The sequence below is a fragment of the Pyxicephalus adspersus genome, chromosome 1 (assembly GCF_032062135.1).
Source record: "Pyxicephalus adspersus chromosome 1, UCB_Pads_2.0, whole genome shotgun sequence".
Classification (NCBI taxonomy): Eukaryota; Metazoa; Chordata; class Amphibia; order Anura; family Pyxicephalidae; genus Pyxicephalus; species Pyxicephalus adspersus.
Window position 1 is genome coordinate 122,599,970 of NC_092858.1, and position 23,652 is coordinate 122,623,621.

The 23,652-nt window shown below is 35.0% G+C and overlaps 1 protein-coding gene across 1 annotated transcript in view; it reads right to left on the minus strand.

Moving 5' to 3' along the window:
- The window catches only part of TAFA3 (TAFA chemokine like family member 3), a 235,029-nt gene that overhangs the window by 133,838 nt on the left and 77,539 nt on the right, over nucleotides 1-23,652 (minus strand). The window contains exon 2 of the mRNA XM_072425852.1: nucleotides 3,691-3,806. Within this exon, the coding sequence (XP_072281953.1) occupies nucleotides 3,691-3,805 (115 nt within the window). The 5' untranslated portion in view covers nucleotide 3,806. The remainder of the gene's footprint in view (nucleotides 1-3,690; nucleotides 3,807-23,652) is intronic.

Consider the following 23,652-nt stretch of genomic DNA (forward strand, 5'->3'; position numbering starts at 1 on the left):
TGATTTAGCGATTCTTCAAGGTTTTCATAAATAAATAGACTTGGCAGGGTTTGAAGTACCACAGGGACATTGCCTTTTGCATTCTCTTCTACTTAAATTTGTTAAGAATCTTTTTTGGTTGTTATACTCTAGCACATAAAGCCATGCAAGTAAAATCTTGTTCAAAATCAGTTTGATCTTTTGACTGCACCAAATAAAATATTTTCCTTTGTATATTCACCATAGGCATGGGGATGTTATATCCTTGTTCTATAACCCGCTGTGTACAAAGGTTTATATCAATGCATTATTCAGCAGAGAAAGTAAACAGCAGTCATTGGGTGGACAGCTGCCCTTAGATTTGCCCTGTTAGAAAAATAAAGCTTACTAGTTAAAATTTCAAAACCAGATCAAATGAAAAATTAAAACTGATAAAATATATCTTAAAATCCCCCCAAATATTTTTTTCCTGATAAATTATCAGGGTCAATCCACCAAAAATTAAATTTCAATTTTGGGTAAATAACAGCTTAAGAGGAATAATGTTCCCCTAGCTGAGAAATGCTTAAGAAATGAGTATGTGACTTCTTTTTAAAATATTAGTCTGTGCAAATGAGCTGGAAATTGGCTGAAAGACTGTAAAGCAAATAAAGAGGAAATTGTGTTTTGGGCATATACTGCATAGCTAGAAAAAAAGGTCACTCTCTAAGAGAGTCCAAAATTTTGTTGGACCATCTTTAACTTTGGAAATTTGATTATGGCATACATTTGAAGTGGTTCCACTATGATAAGTTTATGCAATGTGACAATATGTATTTCAATCCAACGTTGCATTCGTTTTTTGCCAAGATAGCATGATAGAGGAGTCGGAATGTTGTGTACAGTGTTCTTCAGCACATCCCAAGGATTCTCAATGGGGTTAAGGTCTGGTCAATCCATGTGTGAAAATGATGTCTCATGCTCCTTAAACTACTCTTTTTTCAAACTAAGCTCAGTGAATAATTACATTTAAAAAAAAAATCTGGCCATTCTGTGAATTCAAATATTCAGCTGATATTTTTTTTTTTCGTCACATAACTTTGGTGAACCTGACTAACTGAAGCAACCCAAGATCACAACACTGCACCTACAGTCTTGGGGTCTTTTTTCCTGGACAGGTATCTAAGGGAATAGAGGCTTTTTACCTAGTGACTCTTCACATTGCAAAGAGATTTAAATTAAATAAGGTGAAGCTATGATCATTTTTAGGACCCAATCAAGTGCCGAGTAAATTTAAATTTCTTTTTATTTTTATTTATCAAATACACAATTGGATATTTAAAGTGAACACAGCTTAACCTTATTAATAAATGTCCACTGTGCATAGAGAACATCTGCATTTTAAAATTAATTTCCATTTAAATTGTTAGGGGAACAACATCTACTTCTAGCAAATGAACTCCGTTGATGCACTTTTTATTTAGACGTATATTTTATAGCTACCATTTTGAAGTAGCCTTAGAATGCTAGGAACAATACTTTGAGCTGTGGGCTTTTCCTTTTTTTCCTCCAAACTCCTGTGAGAATACAGAAAACTATGCAGACAGAGCTCTGTGATTTTTCTGATATCACACATGACAAGCAGACCACAAAAACCAGACTTGAGATCAGCGTCATGAAAACGGCAGGGTTGGATTTGCCACACCAGGGTACAACATAGATACATCTTTATACTTTTCAGCTGCTTTACAAATCAGAGGAAACAATGTACTTTACTTTATTAGAATGTCATTTTTCATGTCATTCCTGCTTTACTGTGTTCACTTCAAATAAATTAGAACAATGAGACATAGCGGAGAGACATATTTATGCCCTACTCAATCTACCAAAAATTCTCCCTGACTACATTCACATTTCATCAAGCCAAACTAGCATCCTACATTTTACGGACTAAGCAATGTTGACAGACTATAAAAGATGTAACAGCTATCCGTGTTTCCTTAACAAAATTCCCAGATACTACAGTAAATACTATTAATGCTTCAGGGAAATGTTTTATTTCTTTGTCATGAAAGAAGTATGTGAACTAACAATGCTGACATGTTCTTAAGGTTGACCCTACAGGGAATTGTCATTCTTAACCTTGTGATAATATTTATTTAACTAATGACCATCTAAGAAGTAAAAGCATATGAATCGACAGGATGTCTGATATGAATATACTTGTTTATATTGCCACAGGTATGTTTATTACATCTACTACATACTGTATGGCTACTATTAGACTTATTCAAGTACATTTTGTTCCAAAAGTCTGGTCATTTACAAAACAAAGGCTGCATACCTAGCAAACTAAATCTTCCTTTTGGAATCATTTTTAATACCCAACTGTGTGCCAGAAAATTTTTGAAAAGTCAAAATAAACTTAGATATACTTGAACAAGAACAAGAACCACTTTTAGATTTAGTAAATGGTATAAAGGTTATTTGACAAGTAACCCCTCAAATCTCCATCCACCATTTTGGAATGTTAGCTACGCATGTGGCATGGATGTATAGTTCTACAGTTACCAGTTAACTACTGATCGCCTACCACAACATCCACAACAACAGGTACCTCCAACAGTTACAAGGGGTATTTTAGTTACCAAAGGTAGGTATTGCCAGTGAAGGATTTACCGACAATAAACATAAGCCAGAGGTCAGTAAGAGGTTAGCTTTGTGTGGCTATGGCATCTGTTGGTGCTGTACTGAGGTTAGCTGGTTAGATAGGGTGGGATGGTCAAGCATTTGACATTTGGTTTAGGAATACAGGAAGTGTAAATCTGGCCCTGAATGGAGAAGATGAAATATTCTATAGCAGGTACATACCTAAATACAGTCAAGTAACAATGTCCTATGGAAAATGGCAGAAAGCATCTTTCAATTATCTCTTGACTTCATCATAAAACCACAGTCAATTCTCAACACAAAAATAAAAGAAGATAGTGAAACATTGTCAAGCACATTTCGAGGGCTTATTAAATACTCTTTTACAGTTTTAAACACAGTGAACAATACCAATTGAACAATGACTTGTGGAATATATTTCCTTAGATTTATTTCCTTTTGTACTAAAATAAACAATATATTTGCACAATATCAATTATTACATCATGTCAAGTAAGATCAAACAGTAATTATCAATAATAATTACAGCAACATTTCCAAAGCTCCTTGATGAGCTTTTGTTGGTAGCACACACACTACATAATCTGAAATACACAGCCTAAGTCGTGCTTTTGTTTTCTTTAAGTGCGTTTTACATTCTAATACAAGTCTAAAGCAATGCACAACCTATTTAAATGCTGGTCAGATGGTTGGTCAGCAGTAGATCTATTGCAGGTCAAATTCTGGTCAGAAGTAGGTTCACTGCAGGTCAAATTATCTGCCAAAAAATTCTGAATTCACAAACTGATGTCAAACTGATGCCAACATAAACCCAAAGCTTATCGACACAGAATCATAATGTGTTCTGTCATGTTTCTTTCTAAAAAAGCTTGAAAAAAAAATATAGTTTGGCAACATGTTAAGTGATAAAACACTACATACCATTCTAAATATAAAAAAAAATATGCATTATTAAAATGTTTTCTATGAAATGCTTAGACTGCAGAATGAGGTTAATGAGGACTCAAGTTGGCAGTCAGTGATTCATTTTATCTGCTTAGTAATAAAAAAACAAGGGCCTACCTGAATGAATTCTGTGATGCGATGATGCTGATGCTATCCTTCCCCATAGGGTTAAAAGGCAAAGGGTGAGAACAAGTACCCATCTGATAAAGCCTTGTATCTCTCTTTTACCCATTCTGTAAAACAACAAAAAGAAGAAAAGACTTATGTTAGTTTACCTTTGACATCATCTAAATCATACTTAATGGCACATCTGTTGCCTGTAAAAAAAAGTTATTTACTAAAGTAATATAAATCTGAACCATTAATATACAATTTATACATAGTAACAAAAAAGATGTACAACAATATTAACAAAAAAAAGTGTAACCAATCCAGGTAACCAAAATAATTTACCCAATATAGAGTTAAACTTCAGTCGAATTTACAGCATTTTTATCATTAGCTTCACTAAAATTAATATTTTTTTCTTACTTTTTGTGTTTTTACAATATATATATATATATATATATATATATATATACACGCACACACACACACACCCAATACATATTGGGTATTGAGCAGTACCACCAGTACTTCCAATGCTGTGATTCCAGGCTGAAACTTCAATACATTTATTTACACACTTTCACACTTGGTTGAAATGCAAACCAGTTTTCATTTTAGTTTCATCTAAAGCATTGTGTATTGTTCTAGTAGTTTTTTTAAGGAAGTAAAATAATGCATATATAATATTATTATATTATATATATGTCATTATATATAATAATATAATGACAGGATAATGACTATATATTCAGAGCAGTAGTCCATAGCAATCAGATTTCAGTTTACTGTAGTCAGACAAGTGTATAATTCTATGCCTACATGCATATTATTATATATCCTATGGCTGGATCTTCTATCCCTTTCTGACTCAATTGGCCTGATTTATTAAAGCTCTCCAAGGCTGAAGAGGATACACTTTCATCAGTGAAGCTGGGTGATCCAGAAAACCTAGAAAGGATTTCTTAAATGTAATTAGCTATTGCTAATTTGAAAATGTTTTTAATCCTGGGTGAGATACATTCCAGGTTTGCTGGATCACACAGGTTTACTGATGAAAGTGTATCTTCTCCAGCCATGGGAGTCCTAATAAATCAGGTCCAATTTTTGGATTAGCAAGACAAATAGAGTGGAAGAATCTATCTAATGGGGCTCATAGATGTTCTAATACTTCCAAAACATAAAACAGTTTTGGGTATGCCCTTTGCATTCTCATATATCTATATATATATAGATAGATAGATAGATAGATAGATAGATAGATAGATAGATAGATAGATAGATAGATAGATATTGCATATATCTGATAGTCTGCTACACATTCAGACTATATACTTTTTGAACTTTGCTGGCAGTTAGCCCATCTGATGCTTTCATTACAGAGGTAACATCCACTTGCTGTCAAAAAACAACAATATCCAGAAATTAACATCCACAACAAAGAGAGTAATCCCAGCCCTGCCGACCTGTGCAGTCATTAAGCTGTAAGTAACTTGCTATCTTTTCCCCGTCTCTGCACAATATCAATAATTGTCGCTTCCTCATTCTGCTGGACTGAGCTTTGCAGAAAGGACTTATTAGTGGAAGCCACTGGGAAACAAAGTTCCTTCTAATGTATTGGTTTCCTATTACGACAACACACCTGGGAGTGGGACAAAATCTTCTTGTAACATACTGGGTAACTTTTAAAGAAACCGGCATGTTGGCAGTTCAGAAACCACCTACGTGAAAATAGTCAACTTTTGCTGGAAAATAGCTAGCTGTTTCTTCAGATTAATTATATGTAAATGCTAAGTACTGACAAAAAATACTGAACAATTTTTCATATTAACTGTTTGTAGTCAAATATTGCCTAATATTAAGAGTTTATGTTTATTTAGAAGAGCAACTAAAGAAACTGATTGCTGGCTGTTTAATTGGCATGCATTTTTATCCCACGGTGACAATGCAGTAGTACAATATGGAGACAGGGACATAGTGTTGTCACCCTATAAAAGGAAATGCTTAAACATGGACCTCCAGGATTATCAGTTTTTAATAGGCCTGATTTATTAAAGATACACTTTCATCAGTGAACTTGGGTGATTCAGTAAAACTGGAATGGATCTGGTTCAGAAATGAAAACATTTGCTGACAAATAGCAAATGACCTTTATGAAATCAATTCCAAGTTTGCTGAATCACTCAGGTTCACTGATGAAAGTGTATTCTCTTTAGACTCAGAAAGCTTTAATAAATCAGGCCCAATGTTTTAATTTACAGATTTACAAATAATAAAAATTACCTTTGGAATTGGAACTAAATTCATATGTGTAAACTTATATGATACTTTTGTGATTGTCTTTACAATTAATGCACATCTAAGGTTTTGCTAGGGTCCATTGTTTTCCACTTATGCCTTTGGCCTAAACATACCCATTTGGCACCTTTTCCCAATTCTTCCCCTGTAGTGTGCCTACAAAAATGAAAACTGTGGAACTCTAGTGCTATGGGGTGTGAGTGAACGGGTCGGGCGGCACAGTGGCTCGAGAGGCTAGCACCAAACCTTGCAATGCTGGTCCCAAAATCTTATGATCTTTGCATGTTCTCACCATGTTTGAATTGGTTTTCTCCAGGCATTCTGCTTTCGTCCACACTTTCAAAAAGTGAAGTTAGGTTAATTGGCTCCCCCAGAAATTTTCCTTGATTTGTGTGGGAAAATAGGCAGTGGAAGCAAAGTGCAGGTTGGGCCATTAGCTGTTGAATGGGATATGAATGCATAAAAAAAAAAATAAAACTATATATATATATTACATGGGTTATTTGCTGGGGCATATGGGGCTGTTATAATGTACCCTATTTTATATGCCTACAAACCCAGCGAGAAGCCTAAAACCTGATAAGCTTACACTACTTTTAAACTTTTACTAGGTATATTTACCAACTGCAACTAAGAGAAATGGCAGAAAATATATAATTCTTTCCTCCCCACAATCTGGACAGATTTTACGGCCTCTCTATTCTTGATGATAGTGCTCATCTATTTGCCTGGCATTCTCCGTGTTCTTTCTTTACAAAGATATTTATAAAACACAGGATTCATAAATTCAAGAGTCTTATGGGGAAAGCATACATACCATTCGTATAAATCATATACAAAATTAGCACATTACTATTCAGACATAGTTCATGTTATTGTAAAACATAATTATAGGGATTGCATTAATCAAACTATGATGGCACACGTAAATTGCACTGATGCCAGCATACGGCAGCAAATTAACTTAACTTGCAGACAGCATTCAGTTGTTATCCCCCCTTCCTGCCTTTTTTCATTCCTCTTCACTTATCGTTACTGGGAAAACTGATTTCCCGTTTAATGTATAAATCTCTCTAATGAAAATGGTTGATTTCTGAAATATATAGCAACTTTTCTACAATATTAATTTGTATGCCAATCTGTTTCATTAAATATACATAAAATAGTAAACAAGGCAGATAATGTTCTTTTTAACAAGTGGGGATGGAAAAATCTACAGCTGGAGGGTAAACCCTTCAAAGGTCCTCTGACATTTTGTTTAGATTTAGCCATATTGCTCAATATCCCAATATTCCCAAAACCAGGCAAGCCAGATATTCTAGGAGTTTGCAGTATTTTCCCAAATGTTTTTATTTGCATTGTGAAATAGTACAATTATTAGAACTCAGATATTAGAGTCCTTCAATATGTTTTTGCAGGGTCCCTCCTTTTATCTAATATCTTTCCACTTGAAGAAACCTTCACTAATACAATAACGGATTAATCTATGAACAAGGGGTCAAGGCCCAAGGATAACCCTGTAACAATATTAATTTTAGTAACCCCTAAATCCAAAGAGGTGGACATTTAAAAAATGCATGTATTTAAGATTCTACATCTGTTCTACATTTGTAACAGGTAAGTGAGCATAGGGTTGATTTTGTGCATTCTTTCAGAAATGTAATATACACAGGGAAAACAATTTAATATTACACAATATTTATATAGCGCCAACATATTACAAGGTCCATAGTAATGTCACTAACATGTTTTTGGAGTGTGGGAGGACACCCACGCAAACACGGAAAGAACATGCAAACTCTGTGCAGATAGTAACCTGGCTGAGATTCAAACATGGGACCAAGAACAGCAAAGGCCAGAGTGCTAACCACTGAGCCACCGTGCACTCTGAATTTTTATTTGGCTGAAATCATGAGTAGAGTTGTGGTTAACTTAGATGATAAAAAGGAGCCCCCTGACTCCACCAAAATATTCAGTAATGCTCCAAAAAGCAGTCACAGACTGTACTCATGCAATGTTTAGATCAATGTTTCTCAACTAGGGTTTCTCCATGGGTTGCAAGGGGTCCTTTGAGCAATGACCAGTTTGTGCCTTTTTGGCTACCTCTAAGGGTGGCATTCCTCCTACTGACCACCACAATAATGTACTGTAGGGAAACCAGGTATTCACTAAGACCTGCAAGGCATTTCAATAGTTCCCTATGTTAAAAAGGTTTAAAGAAATTATTTAGATGGTTGGAGACTGCAAATATTGTAAAGAAGATGGTCAGAGACTTCAGAATGGGGCTGTCAAGATGTTACAGGAGTTGTTGAAGAGTGAGGTACATAATGCAGGAGACAGTCAAGGGCTGGAGACACATTACATGAGACTGATAGAGAACACTTCTATTACAGTCTCCTTACAAATCAATGTATATGCATTTATTCTCCAAACAGCACTATTAAAAACTATCTATGTCACATGTGATATGTCTCTAAGCAAGATCCATTAAATAAAGTCTGACGAAAATTGACCTCCATTTGGCCCATATCTCCTGCCCTCCTCCTGTCCTGCTCTGTAGCTTTTCTTGGTATTTAAAGACATTATACCCAGTATACTTAAACTTCAACCACCACTAACATTCTTACGTCATATTCTAGTCTCTTTTCTTGGTATTTAATTTGTAGTGCATCACATAGTGTACAGGGCAATACAGTAATGAATTAGGGGTTTGGCTAAGTTGAAATTGGGCATGGCCACGTTGAAGTGGATGTGTCCAGTTGCAAAGTTGTGCAGAAATAATAATAGGCAAATATTACCAATAACAGGAAGTCATTATCAATTATCAATTATATATTATGATTATCAAATATTAATTAAAAAAAGGGCTGAGGCACAGGCAAAATACAGATTTAAAATAGATTAGTACAGCATTCACCAACTAGCACATTTGAATTTATGTATTTCAGGCCATTTTTTACAATCATATATAAAAAAATAATAATACCAGGCATTATCGACAGACCAAATGAGTTGTCATTTTTAGGACCATCCATAAAATTTTAGATGTCAATGGTGACAGTGGAGCCCAATAAAATCTAGTTTGTTGTGTTGTTAAAAAATGTTTAGAACATCTTTCATCTTTTATTGCCGATATTTCGTCTTACTTCCTGTCCTGATGATGGGGATCAAAATGTTTAAAACCAGAACCTAACCTATCCCTAATGTATCTCAGATTAAAATAAAAGGTTCAGTGGCCATTGAGCTCCTTAGAATGGAAAAGGTACAACATGAAATTTGTACCACAAGCATTTTCAGAATGAAGGATCAATAATACCTCGATCTTTCTCTCATGACAGGTTTCCTTTAATTCAGTATGTCTATCACTCTCTGTCCTTGGAACAATGTCTAGGTCAAATACTAAATCACTGTATTTTATTTTTCCCTTTTTTAATCTGTATGAAAAGTAAATTTTCAAAGCTGCATGTGATACAGTTGAATTGTCCAGTTTTTGTATTTTTCAGCTATGATGATCACATACATACACATACTATCAAACCTGCTTTTCACAATATTTATTACAATCTATGCATATAATCAAATCAATTACTTAGTAGCTGTTTTGATAAAGGAGAAAGTTTAAAAAAAACAATTGTGAAATACAAAGTAGGAAATAAGAATTCTTTGATTGTGCTTGTCTGAAAGGGAGTGTATTATATCTGAAACAGAAAATGAATGAACATAAACATTGGAAGCAGCAATGGCAGCCAAGCATGAAATCTAAGAATAACAGTAATATTCCTCTGACTACGGATGTTTTGTAATATAATGTCAGCTGCAGTAATATCCAAGTAAATTGCTATCTTCTAATTACTAAGATGGGTGTATTTTTTTTATCCAGGACCAGATTTTAGAGCTGGTGCTGGTGTTCACCTTTTTGAACAACTGAAGTAGATTTAAAGCAGACCTACCACAAGAATTTTCACTTTACATAAAAGGGTAGAAAACCCTTTTATGTAAGGTTAAAATTCTCTTTTTTTTATTTAAATTTTAATTTTTTTAATTTATATATTTTAATTCCCCTTCTGTCTCTAAAGACAGTTCTCTTATATACGTCCCAGAAAGCTTCTTACTGCTCCTCCTGCGCATGCCCAATCTCCAGCGCATGCCCAATCTCCAGTGTATGCCCAACCTCCAGCACATGCCCAATCTCCAGCATATGCCCAATCTCCAGCGCATGCCTAATCTCCAGCGCATGCCCAATCTCCAGCGTATGCCCAATCTCCAGCGATGCCCAATCTCCAGCGTATGCCCAATCTCCAGCGCATGCCCAATCTCCAGTGCATGCCCAATCTCCAGCATGCGCATAAGGAATATTTTCTTCAATGTGGAAAAAGTTTTTTCAAACTAACACATTTCAAAATGAAAGAAAAGGTCTATTGTTATTGTAAGAAAGACAAAATTATCACTAAAAAAATGTAAATATAAAAATGGCTCTGGTCCATTAGGGGTATTTAGGTGCAGGAGCTTGAATAGTTAAAACAGAACTATACTTGTTGGCAGGTGGTGAGCTTCCGCCATAATCATCAAGTATGAACAGCATATCATGGCACATGTTTATGTGTGTGCAGCCATCCTGGCACTTCTGCTCAATCCTCAGAAAGTGCCGTCTTCACAGTGGCACGGGCTTCACAGTGGACTATGAAGACACCATTTCTTTTTAGCCATTGGATGGCCACTGATGAAATAATTCCTTCATGTGTGCACAGAGCCAAGCTCTACACTTCATGGTACATGGGGGTCTTGGTGGCTTTTTGTTTTATTTTTTGATAAAAGATTTATTGCATGTAAATTACTATTACCTCCTGATTTTTTTTTTACTTTTTTGAGTTTACATTTGCATTAAGTATTTTACTTATTATTCCTAGTAGAATTTGTGGTATGTTAACACTGTTTTAACATTTTTTACATTTTTATTGCATTGTTATAAATGTTTTGACCCTGATTTCAGTACACAAACAAAGAGTAAACATGTTCTGATATATTGCTGACGTTGGGTCAAGGAGCCAGAAATTGTTACAGAGGAATGTGCATTTTCTGTTCCTATGCCATACAAATATTCAATTGTCAGAAGATAAGAAAACAAGAGAGAAACAACCAGGCCTGTAAGTACAAAAAAAATGTTGTTTTTGCACACTGTTTTCCCAATGTACATGGCCACTTTACCCATCACTCTCTCATCCCTCCAGAGCTTCCCCACTGCAACTTGATGATACAACCCTTTATGGAAATCAGATTTGTAAGACTTTCCGTGAATAACAAAGACAATTAGAAACTGGGATTTTGCAAACCTTTATCACACCCCAGTACAGTAGCCAGCTATAGGACAGTATAAACAAGGACCAAATCCAGTTCCAATGAGATGCACAGAAAATAAATAAAATTGATCACTAGTAAAAGCATTGACAGCCAAGCATTAAAAACATATAAAAAATGAATAAAAGATAACTTTACTGACAGAGCCAAATCCATCTACATTTGTGTACTTCCTGTTTCTTATTTTAAACGTACATATTTTGAGGTACATGGTCTGAACCCTCATCGTTCTCCTATGAATGCCATAAAGCCTGTGCCGGTGATAATACTAATGTTTTATTTCCTTGCATTAACTCAGCATGCAGGGAATTGTACTATTGTTAAGAGTATTATGAGTCATATAATAATGTCTTTGCAATATTTTATAGTGCATCTCAAGTTCTGTATTCCAAGTTTTTAGAAAACATCTACTCATGAGCATTTTAGGTAGTCTTAAAAACTAAAAAAATATCCCTGTTCTTTGTTTTATCTAGTCTGGCCTCCCCTTTCTTCTCTTTTTTCTATTGTCCTAATAAATACTGGTATTTAAACTTTTTTAAAAAAAAACAGAGTGAACCAGAATTGTCCCAGTCCAAGACAGGGGCTGTTTTACACAAATGTACATGTTTGCTCATCTTCATAAATATGAAAAGCTGACTTGAAATCAGGGTGAATATAATTTATCAATGTCTCTAATAGACTCAAAATGGAGATGTAAAGAGAACCCCTTTACTGCAGATAATATGTATAAAAATTCTTGTTTCCCTGTACCTGTAATGCATAAATAGCTAAAATAAGAACATCAAAAGGTATACAACTCACATTAAAATTCAGTTTAGTCATATCTCTCAGTTTCAAAGACTCATCAGTATGTGTCTATATGCAACCAGAAATAAGAGAAGGATTTATATTTTGGATGCTGCCAGCGTAAGATGGTTCTACCATCTATACTTCAAACATTAAAGATTTGTTATGTGTGTTTTCATAATGCACATAGTGCTAGGTTGGATGTATATAATACTATGTACATTGAAGAATTAGTAACGTTTCCATTTACTCATGGAGGTTTTATATGATTTTTAAAATGGTGCAAAACATATTTACACGCATGAATCTCTTCCTATACAGAGTATGTGAAAAATCCTATGTGTGGAGCTGCATTCATTACTTAAGCCAAATGTGATCTGTAGCGAGCAGGACCTTGTGAACACAGGGCACATTTATAGATGGAGAGAACAAACTAATTAAATATATTCTTTCTCAACACCTTTTGTATGACATTTAAAAGTTGCAGAAGGCAGAACACAAGGACATGGTTCAAGCAACAGCCTAACTGATTTCACAACTCTGTTCCTGCCACACAATTTAATACAATTTCCATGTTGCCTATAGGTTCTGCAATGGAATTAGTTATTATGTTTTTTGTCAGGAGGCTGGCATTTCTGTATTCATATGGAAGTTAGAATGCTTTAGGCTGTTCATTGTATTTTAATAAATAAATACATAGGACCTATTAGGGAAAAGATAACAAAAAAATGTCTCCTCTCTAGCTGAAAAGCTACACACAAGCATACCCACCCCTCCATCAAAAAATAAAGAGAAGAAATGGAAGAATAGGCCCTGTGCTCATAATTGTCCTAAAAATATGGAGATTGCATTGGTGTGTCCAACTGGATTGCTGTTCTCTGTCATCATGATTGGTTGGAGATATTCCTTTTCCACACTTTTAATCAACAGATGTTGAGAATACTTGGAATATACTGGGCAGCACTCTGGCCTTTGCAGCGCTGGGTCCCAGGTCCCAGGAATCTCGGCCAGGACACTTCCGCATGGCGTTTGCGTAGGGTTCCTCTGGGTACTCCAGTTTCCTCCAACATTCCAAAAACATACAGCTAGGTTAACTGGTTTCCATTTAAAATTGTCCTTAGACTGTGATAATGACATATGACTATGGTAGGGATATTAGATTGTGAACCCCTTTAAGGGACAGCTAGTGACATGGCTATGGATTGTCTTCACTTGTACAGCGCTGTGTAATATGTCAGCGCTATATAAATACTGTTTAATAATAATAATAAAAAATACTGAACTGTTGAAGTTAACAATATATACTATTTTCTGTTCAAGGATGAATATAGTGGGTGCTGCCTCAAGTACATCAATATGCATATTGGATTGTTTGTGACCTTTCACAATTTTTGTATAAACCTTTTTTTATATTTTTAAATTTGGTTATGGAAAAAAATAAATTTGCATTTTAACAAAAACTTCAAATATTCAATTTGTCGTATATACCTTTAAAATCCTATTGGCAGTTGATGGTTGTAGTAAAGTCAATTTTTCATCTATACAAATTAGGCAAATAGGGATTGGTATCCTATATTATTCAATAATAAATTCTGTTTCTTAATATATCACCTCTTACCTATAACCTTTAATTTTGCAAACAGGAAAATATCACATAGATGCTAAATTGATGAAGGAAAACATGTAGTAATAATTGAAGTCACAATTGTTATGTTAAATATTAAAATGGCTGTAATTTTTTTCTTGTATAAAATGGTGCATCACTCAGAAGCATAAGGTTTGGCAGTGTTCTTGTCTTCATCTCACAGAAACACTGGTGATCCATAAACAATGTGTTTTTATGTTAAAGGAAGAACCTACTATCACCTTTCCTAATTATACCGACCTAAGACTCTAAGTTAATAGTATTATTATTATTACTGTTATTATTATTATTACTATTATTTTTATTAAACAGGATTTTTTATAGCGCCAACATATTACGCAGCGACGTACATTAAATAGGGCTTGCAAATGACAGATACAGACAGTTACACAAGAGGAGCAGAAGACCATGGAGGAGAATAACCATTATATTCCCATGGTTCAAGAGGTAGCAAGTGTTAGAGCCCCCTCAGTTCTAATATGAGCCCATTTTCTCTTAGGGCACCTTAAGATTGGTCTTTGATTGGTCTTAAGATTGGGCTGCCATTCCCCCAGGCAGGGAATTCTGGCGAAGTTGCAGGCTGTTTTTTAAAATTTGAAATGTAAATGAATGCAAAATGCATTCATTCTAGTTCTAATTCTTTACACACAGGATCAGCACCCTGGACAGCACCTGTGATACTCTTTTTTTGTTCTACTTTCCAAACGCTAAATAAATGAATGTGAATAGTTATTGTTTGCAATCACAAAAAAGACTCAAACATTTAATGAAGATTTAATTATGCTATCCACTTCAGAACCAACATATACCAAACCCCTTACTTACAAAACCGGTTCTGTGATGCTTTTGCTTTGTACTCTACAGAAATATTGCAGCTGGATTATTTTACCAAATGAAGAGAAATGTTATATATAGGGATACAGAGAAGGGATCAAATAGGGGTTGAGAAATTATTGTCCAACACATTAATCACCAATTAAAAAGCTCCTGACCAGTGCCCTGAGATGTCCAATGAAAGCTTTAACTTGCTGAGCTCACATGCGGCAGAGTAAAACCAGGAAAAACCTGGCATGTCAAGGAGAGGAGTATCCTGATTCACTTTTTTTTTTTTTTTTATTAGAAGGTCATGATGTGGTTATGAAAGAAACAATGACATAGATATCTGTTGTATTACACAACCCTTGGTCTAACAGTCTTATATAAATTGTCTACAATATTTAACAATACTTTGGAAATGTCACATAGACATATGTTTAGAAAGGTTTTACAAGCCATAAGCTTAATTCCAGAAATGTCACATACCTACTGTATGTTCATATAACATACTAAGTGTAATGAATGTCTTCTATCCAGGAAGGGGTTGATGTTCATTGCATGTCATTAGCAGCCCATATAGCTACACGAGTATATATAGCGATCTGTAATTAGCACATCAGCCAAACCAACATTATACCCAGAATGTGATTATTATCATACAAGTTCAGCCCCCTTTTCCAAATACACCTGCAATTCTCAGTAAGTATAGGACCTACATATGATTACATCCATCCTATTAATTGCCATTTGTTTGCTTGTTTCTTACCATCAGACACTTTTGGGAGCAGATGCAGTTCATACTACCTTATACTATTAATCAAAGGTTCCACATAAGGATAGACTAAGGACAGCACTGCACATGCAGAATTCTTTTTCTGAAACAACCTTACCGATTTGGAGATGTCAATCTATATTGGAAATGTAGGTTCTAGCATACCACACCAAGCAGATTTTGTATGCATTGCAGCATATGCTAGCACAGACCCACAAGTCTGTTCTAAACTGATTTAAAGTAAGCCAATCACAACAAAAAGGCTGCTAACATTACATCAAACATAGCAGGACCCAGCAGCAGTTTTAGAGCTTTTGGATGTCTACACAAAGGTCTGGAGATGGTCTTTTTAAGCTTCAGGACACACTGGGGTTGATTTACAAAGGCGTTAGAATGTTCACCAAGTCCAGTAAAGCTGTGATCACTTCAAACATCCGGTCTTTTGTAAAAGAACAATTCTGTATTTTTAAGTTACCTTCTACATCAAGGTATTTGAAGTGAAGACATGTTCACTGAGCTAAGTGAACTTTCTACTCTTTAACTAAATCAACTGCAGTGTGTGCAGCTCCCAGCTGTGAAGTTCAGATTTCAAACACATAGTGACTGTCAGGTGCCTAGGTTCAGCATGAATAAAACAGAAGTATGTTATGCAGAGAAGAATAGAGCTAATTGCTTGCTCAAAGACTGCACCGAAATTCTAAGCCATAATTTGGGGATATTATATCAGAATTCTAAGATATTTCTTGATAGCTCTGGGATCATTTCTCTTTTATTTACCCAGGCTCTTTGTGTAGAATGTATAGTATGGAGTTAAAATATTAGTCATGAAAAACTACAGAATACAGGGAAAAAAACAGGATAGATCAGGATTTGACTACTAAGTGTTTTTACAAATTAGGAACTTGATACATTGTTAAAATGATCTCCAATCTCCAATGGATAATGATTGCAAAGAAAATGGAGACCAATTGGCACTCATCAGGGGTATATATATATATATATATATATATATATATTATAATAAAATATTGCAATTAATGCTAAAACCTCCTTTTCTGTAAATAGCTTAATCTGTAGCACCCTGATGCTTTTGTTTACATACTATGACTCCCACCCCTAGTGTGCTTTACAGATATGGAGTGTTTAGTAGTTTTTTACACCAAAGCAGCCTAGAACTATTTCACCCGCACAGTATGAATGGATGTGAATGACAACTTCAGGAGCCATACAATACAGGATATGGACATTAGGACACTACAGGCCAGACTACAGGGAATCAAAGTACTGCATTATATTTATAAACTTAAAAAAGAGAAAATGCAATAACTATTTTATAACTAGTAACACAAATACAGGTATACGCTAAGAAGCCCAAATGGGAAAAAACAAGCTCAATATGAGCCTTTCTAAGAGGGTCCCTGAGGAACCCTTGGCATTATGTCAGCTTGAAAAAAATTACATTGGTGGCCAGTGGAAATAATGTCACCCTAAAGACGGCCTAAAAGGCCATTTGTGTTATTCATTTGAGCCGTATACATTGCTTTGGCTAAAAAGTATGCTAACATTATGAAGTGTAGGGTCAATTAGTCACGAGTCAAGAAACCCCTGGCAACATCTGCAGGAGTTCCAATGAATCCTGGATGAGAATAGTCGCACTACGCAAATTCCTTTGACTATGAGATGGCTGAAACAGGTCCTACTGGCTATAATTATATCAAACCTTCACCGCTCAAGGCTGGGCTTTTAGAACTGGGTCAGTTTCTCTATACTGGGATGAGCACATTACATTATGCATTCACTTGAATGCTTTAACAATTGATATAAATGTACAGGTATTCTAAAAACCCACTGCTACTATGAATACTCTAAATCTAGGATAAATACAAAAAGTAGTATTATACAGTATACATGCAGTTAAAATGTTCTCTACATTTCAGTTGAAAGGCATTGTGAAGATGCAGTTTTCCGATATTGTTTTGCTTTTTGCCACTATTTTGCATCTGGGGTTTTGTTTTAAATAGAGCCCAGCGTGTTGTAGGGATCTTTGGCAGCAGAAGAAAAAGTCATGTTGACACTTATTTCATATGGTATGTAATATTTGTTTTTTCTAACTTGTTACACAATGTGTGTTTTTATTTTCTTTGTGGGAGGTGAGAAGATTATTTCAAGGTGTTTACAAGGGGTAATACCATATATTTAAAAACAGGTGAAAACAACACTTCTGAATGCGCAAATCATGTAAACTACCACTGAAAGCATTAATTGGGAGTGAGTCACATTAAATGGTGTCGATGTATATAAATCTGTATAACTCATTTACATAAAGGGAACCTGTCATAGCAGAAGCATTATACTGCTAGAATTCTTTTGATCATTGTAGCTGCTTTGCCTAATACTAACCCTCTTTTTCAATAGCAATAACTGATGCTAGTTGGTCAGCCAAAAAGCGCTTTTAGAAAAACAGCATATAGTAAACAACAACAACTATATATACATATATATAAATACATTTGAAAAAACTCTTCAAAGTTAGCCACAGTCACTTGAAAAAGTGACTCCAAGATAAAAAAAATGGATCTTATTGGAATGCAACCAGCAATTAAGACCCTTTTGTATTTTCCTAAAGTTCAATCTAAAACTTAGAAAGGAGTTTTGACTTTAAATGCATTTTATGGTGCTAGAAAAGGTCAACTTTTACTTTCATATGTATGCTTCATGTATAAGATGTACAGGATCCTATACTTGCATGTTTAGATAAAAGTGAATTTGATCTTTTTTTGTTTTGGCTTTACCATTTTAAATGTGTAGCAGTAACCTTAGATAATGGAAACCAACCCCATCTCAAATCTTCAGTGAATTTGTGCTTAGTGTTGTCCTTCTTAGCCTGTAGCCTTAATAATAATACTTTATTCAGACAATGGAGGTGTATTTCTTAATAAAAGATATGTACCATTCAGCCAAAACTCTCTAGAGGGTTGTGAGTGCAGCATATAATCTATTATAGAGCAGGTCATATGAACCCATTGTTTGTTACACACCAATATTAATCAGCCTCTCTGGAATTGCTGGATCACCCAGGTTCTCCCATGATAGTCTGCCTTCTCCAGTCTTGGAGAGCTTTAATAAATTAGGCCCAAAAGTGTTGTTTCAATGGTACCCTAATTCAGTTTTCCAAGCTGAAAGCATCTCAAATTGAACTTCAATCTGCTTCAAAAGCAGTTCTACACTAGGTACAATGCTCCGAATGCTCCGTCATCAGATACACTGACACATCCTGTCTGATACATAAAGGGGAAAAGTTTACTATACTGGGATAATTGCAGCAAATAGCATTTACTACTTGTTTTACTCAGTATTTAGAAATAATGAATAAATATTAAAATACTCAATGCCAATTTTTTCTGAATTGAATACATTTCTTTTCTTGTTAGTTTGTAGGTTTGATTTTTTTTTGTATTGATATACTGTATATATAAAAAATAATATGCATACATCTCACATGAACATTTCTTTGGACTTAAGTATGAAGTATACTTAGTATACTGAAGTATACTTATGATTAGCAATTTTCCCTCATTTCAAAGCTGTAGTTACCTTCAATCATGCAAAGCAGGAAAAGAGAAGAAAACTGCTTATGAAAACATCTTCTGCTTGCTCTCTCTGATATAGCATTTCTTCTATAAATGATTCATCTGTAGCTTAATGCAATAAACATCTGTAATCTGAGAAGTTCTTTCACATATATTTATATTTGCAATGGTCACCGGGGACAAATCTGATTTGTAAAACTTATCTTTGCTGTATTTTTCATTCTAACATAGTTATCAAAGCACTTTTTACTTTATGTAACATATTCGTTTATTGTGTAAACAGCCCTAGGGACTTTCCCAGTTCATAAATTGCTTTGCATCTCTTAAAAGTGAGGAAAGGCACACTTTTCATTGTGATCTGCCTATCGGTTATCTGCAAAAACAAATATTCCAGGGATAAATGTGCCATAGAGAGTAACCAGGGAGGAATGAATTAGATGTATTAGCATATAGTTTGCACAGATATAGGTGGAACAAACATTCTCATATATTATACTGTGATTATTACTTCTGGTACTAGGTGGTATTGTATGGCCCTTACAGACTACAACAACTACTTGGGGGCCAGATTTTAGGCATGAGCTCTTGTTTTTTAACATGCCCCCATTCTCAGTGAAAGAGACCTGGTGCGGACAGAAAAACACACTATATTGTCCCATCTCCTTTCCTTGCCAACCAGACAGATTATAATATAGATAGAAGGAGGTGAAAAATGCCCCATGCCCTCCGTCTTCTTTTTGAGTCAGCCAGATTCCATATCTAAAAATGGTCTGGATTCAGTATAATAGAGGACCAATAACTATAAAAAAAATAGAAAAGTACAACATGCACAGGCTTTAAGGATATTCAAAAATGGTATTAAAAAAAATAGTTTTTTTCCACTTGCAGTGGGTTTCTCTCTCCAGCGTGATAGTACATAGCTCATTCCGTCAATGGATGATGCTTTTAGGAAATAGTTACCATATCCTTCAACCCACAGCTGTCAGGGCTCTCTCACACTGCCTGTTGCCCTGATTTTTAGGGGGCCTTGTTATCATCCTGTATAGGACAAGGCTCAGATGTGTGGGGCAGTGAGGCTTCCGACATGGGATCAAACAAGGTGAAAGAAGAATGCCAATAGCTGCGGGACTGGGTAGTAAAAAAAAGTTTTATTCCAAAAGTGTTGTCCGCTAAACAAAAGTAGCCACTGCAGAGAGTAAATGTTGGACATTTTTTTTTCATTTTGAATTATCACAATATTCATCTCATAAATTCCCATCTCAAGATTTAAAGGTAATTCTTCCATTCTTCTGACAATACCTGATAGCGGTGTCCATTACTGCAATCTTCGATACAAGGGACTTTATGACCATGGAGTAATGAGGATATGTGGGCAGATGTTTGGCTGTCTATATACTGCAAATCTGAACAAGTGAGCTGTTTACCAAAAGTCTTAGGTACGTTCTTGGTGAACTTATATATACACACCAAATAACAATGGCTATTTAAGCAATGCAAAATGTAGTTGTTATGCAACTGACCTTTAGCATGTGATGTGTCAAGTAATCAAGAACATTATATTTTCCTAAAATAAATAGAAACCTCTGCATTTTTCATTTTTCTTACATGCCGATCAAATAATATACTGCAATTAGCAGCATGTGAACAACATGCACATCTATATACATATGTTTTATTGTGCATATGTTTGGAACACATGGCAAATACTAGAAGAAATATGCCGAATGACACCTTCCCTTATAGAGCATTTTGTCTTTGTCTATCTTTTATTCCTTGTTCTTCAGCAGAACACAAATCTTAAATGTGATATCTGTATCTTCAAAACCTTTAAACTTCACCAGCACATCAGTTATTCCTTCCCCTGCATGCTAATAATGTAGAATGACTATCAATGCAAAGCAATCAGTAAGGCTAGGCCAAGTGAAGCGCAGCACACACGTAGGAAGCAGCACTTTGTAACAAGGAATTATTTCCCCCTGGTGGTATAAAAGAAAACTTATGTCTTTCATGTACTACATCTCTGATGGAGAAGCAGGCATTTGTGCCTTGACAGAGTTTACAAACATTTTTTTTTCTGCAACAGGGCTTATTAAATTATTTCAGCAGTTTGTGCAGTCAGGATATTGCTTGTTTCCTATAAGACCTACTGTGGTTCACTTTGATTTTTAATATCTTTCCATTCCCTATTCTAATCCGATAGAGCTCATTCCCAATTCTAAACAGGAAAAATCTAAATAATATTTTGCATGAAGTTTTTGTTTTTTTTTCTACAGTGGAAGCTTTTTTTCCTTTACTTGCAATAAGTAATCAGGTTTAACGCTCTCTATGGAAGAGAGTGGCTCTGGGGGGTAAAAGGCAGAAGCTTATAACAGTGGCATATATATCCCCTTTATATACTGAACACTAAATAGAGAATTGTCTGTGTATAGAAGCATTTCAAGCACCATTATGTTATAGGGATACCAATGTGCATCCCTAGCATGTCTGGGTGATATTTGTCAGGTGCTAGTTTTTATTATACTTAATTAAAATATACATAAAAGCATTAAAAATGTATTTATTTGTATATAAAAATAATACATGGAGCAGCTAAGATTTGTTCTTCTGATTAAGCTGTAATAGGCGAAACGCGTCAAGAGCAAAAGCTTCTTTTTATGAAAGTGAATTGTCACAAAGAAAGTCTGTATACTTTAAAAAAAAGTTTGTTTTTTAAAAAGAATACATGCTTTGATGCATGTTAACCAATATGAATGTTTTTATTGATAATTAAGAATAAATATCATTGATGAATTTTAAACTGTGTGTATAAAGACTTAGAGATTGAGAGTACCTAAAAAAAAACAATAGAAAAGCTCATGTTGCAAATACTCTGTAAACCATATACATATACATAAGCCTAAACATTTTTTTAAACCGGGAGCCATGCATAGACCCTTCATTAAAGCCACTAAAAGATCATGCATGGCATCTGACAATGCTGCTGACAAAAATAATTTGCTTAAGAAATCTAAGGGAAATTAAGAAAGAAATTAAGGGTAAGGTTGAAGCTGCAATTGTTTAACTCCTTCTGAAAAAAACTGTTTTTTTGACTGTTTTTTTGAACACTAAATAGAGATAGACTGTTGATCAACTTAATTGATTACATTCAAACTCAATGACCTTGATGTTTAAAAAGTCAGAAAAGTTGGAGTAAAGTAAAATGTTTTGATCTTCATAGCTTTCTCTGGGTCAGTGATATAAAGTAATAGACACAAGAAGGTTAAAATAAATTGCATTCTATGTATGCCATTTTTGGAGTTCTAACTTTTCTTCCAGAATGCTTTTTCTGGGAAAGTGTCTCAAAGGGTATTAAATCAACAGGCAACCATTTGCAGTAGGAGGTCAGCAATTGGAGTCTGCAGTTTTCTTCCAGTGCAGAGATCCAGTAGTTAGAAAGACAGATACATAACTATATCAGACACAGCATGCTTGTGTTTGCCTTTTTTTAAATAACTTCCATTGTAAGGTGTAAATAATTCAAAAGTGTATATGCAATGTGTGAATGTCTTCACCCTACTGTACATAATCCTTGGACATGTGAAACCGCTGCGATACAAGCTTTCTGTTGATCACCTCCCATTTCCTATCATCAGCTCTGACCTGAAAACTACTGCACCCCATGCTGTATGCTGGGTGAGAGCTCTATGCATATGCTTCATGCCCACTGGAGTTCTTTCTTGTAATAGCCTGTCAGCATGATGGCTATTATATCAAAGAAATAGAAAACACAGGGGACCAAACCAATGCTAAGACATCACATTAAAGGATTTAGTTTACATTTGCCTTTTAAATTTGATCCATCTACTATAAGTATAGTGTCCTTGGCATCCAACTGCGCAAACACGGATCTGCCAACAGAGAATGCCATTACAAAAAAACACAGGCAGAAATAGATATTGATGATCCTGTTACAACAGGGCAACCAAGATGCTTTTGAATTGCCATGGCAAACCTAGGTGTGAAGATGAGCAATGCCAGGAGCATACAATCCAGGATTAAAGTTGCATTTATATTATTTCTGATCTCTGTATAATAACGTTTCGTCCTTCAAAATGTTTGAAAATTTCAGTATTTGGGTAAAGTTACATTCTCATAAGTCTGATGGGTGATATTTAAAGTATGGACCTATTTATAATCTGTTTGTCATCTGTTCTCTTCTTTAGAATAATTATACTAATGGGTGTTAATGGTTAGTTGGTACTACATGCTAAGCCAGGACAAAGTTAGTTACCATACAAGGTGAAATGGCCAAGGAAGACCCCTCATGTGTTGTTAACTACTTTACCAGTTTAGATAGCAGGTTCTGCAAAGTACCCAAGGTGGCTATCTCCTCTGGCCACCCCTCAGACCATATTTTACCGGGGTTCAAATTGTGCTGTGTATTGAATGAGCTGGCAGTGCACCTTAATGCATGACAATGGACATTTACTATTCCTTTTAAGGCAGCTCACCACAATATAATAATATTATCTATACTATCTTTGTATAATAATATTATCTATATATATTATCTTTGTATTGCTGTGAATTGCATTGAGATGCACTGTCTATGTGCGTTTTGGGTACCATTCAGAATGAAAGGCACCGCAAAGCATTGTTTGTGCAAAGCTGCATGCTCTGTTAAAGTGCAGTAAAACATATTTTACCTTGAGTTTCTGCAATATGATTGTGCA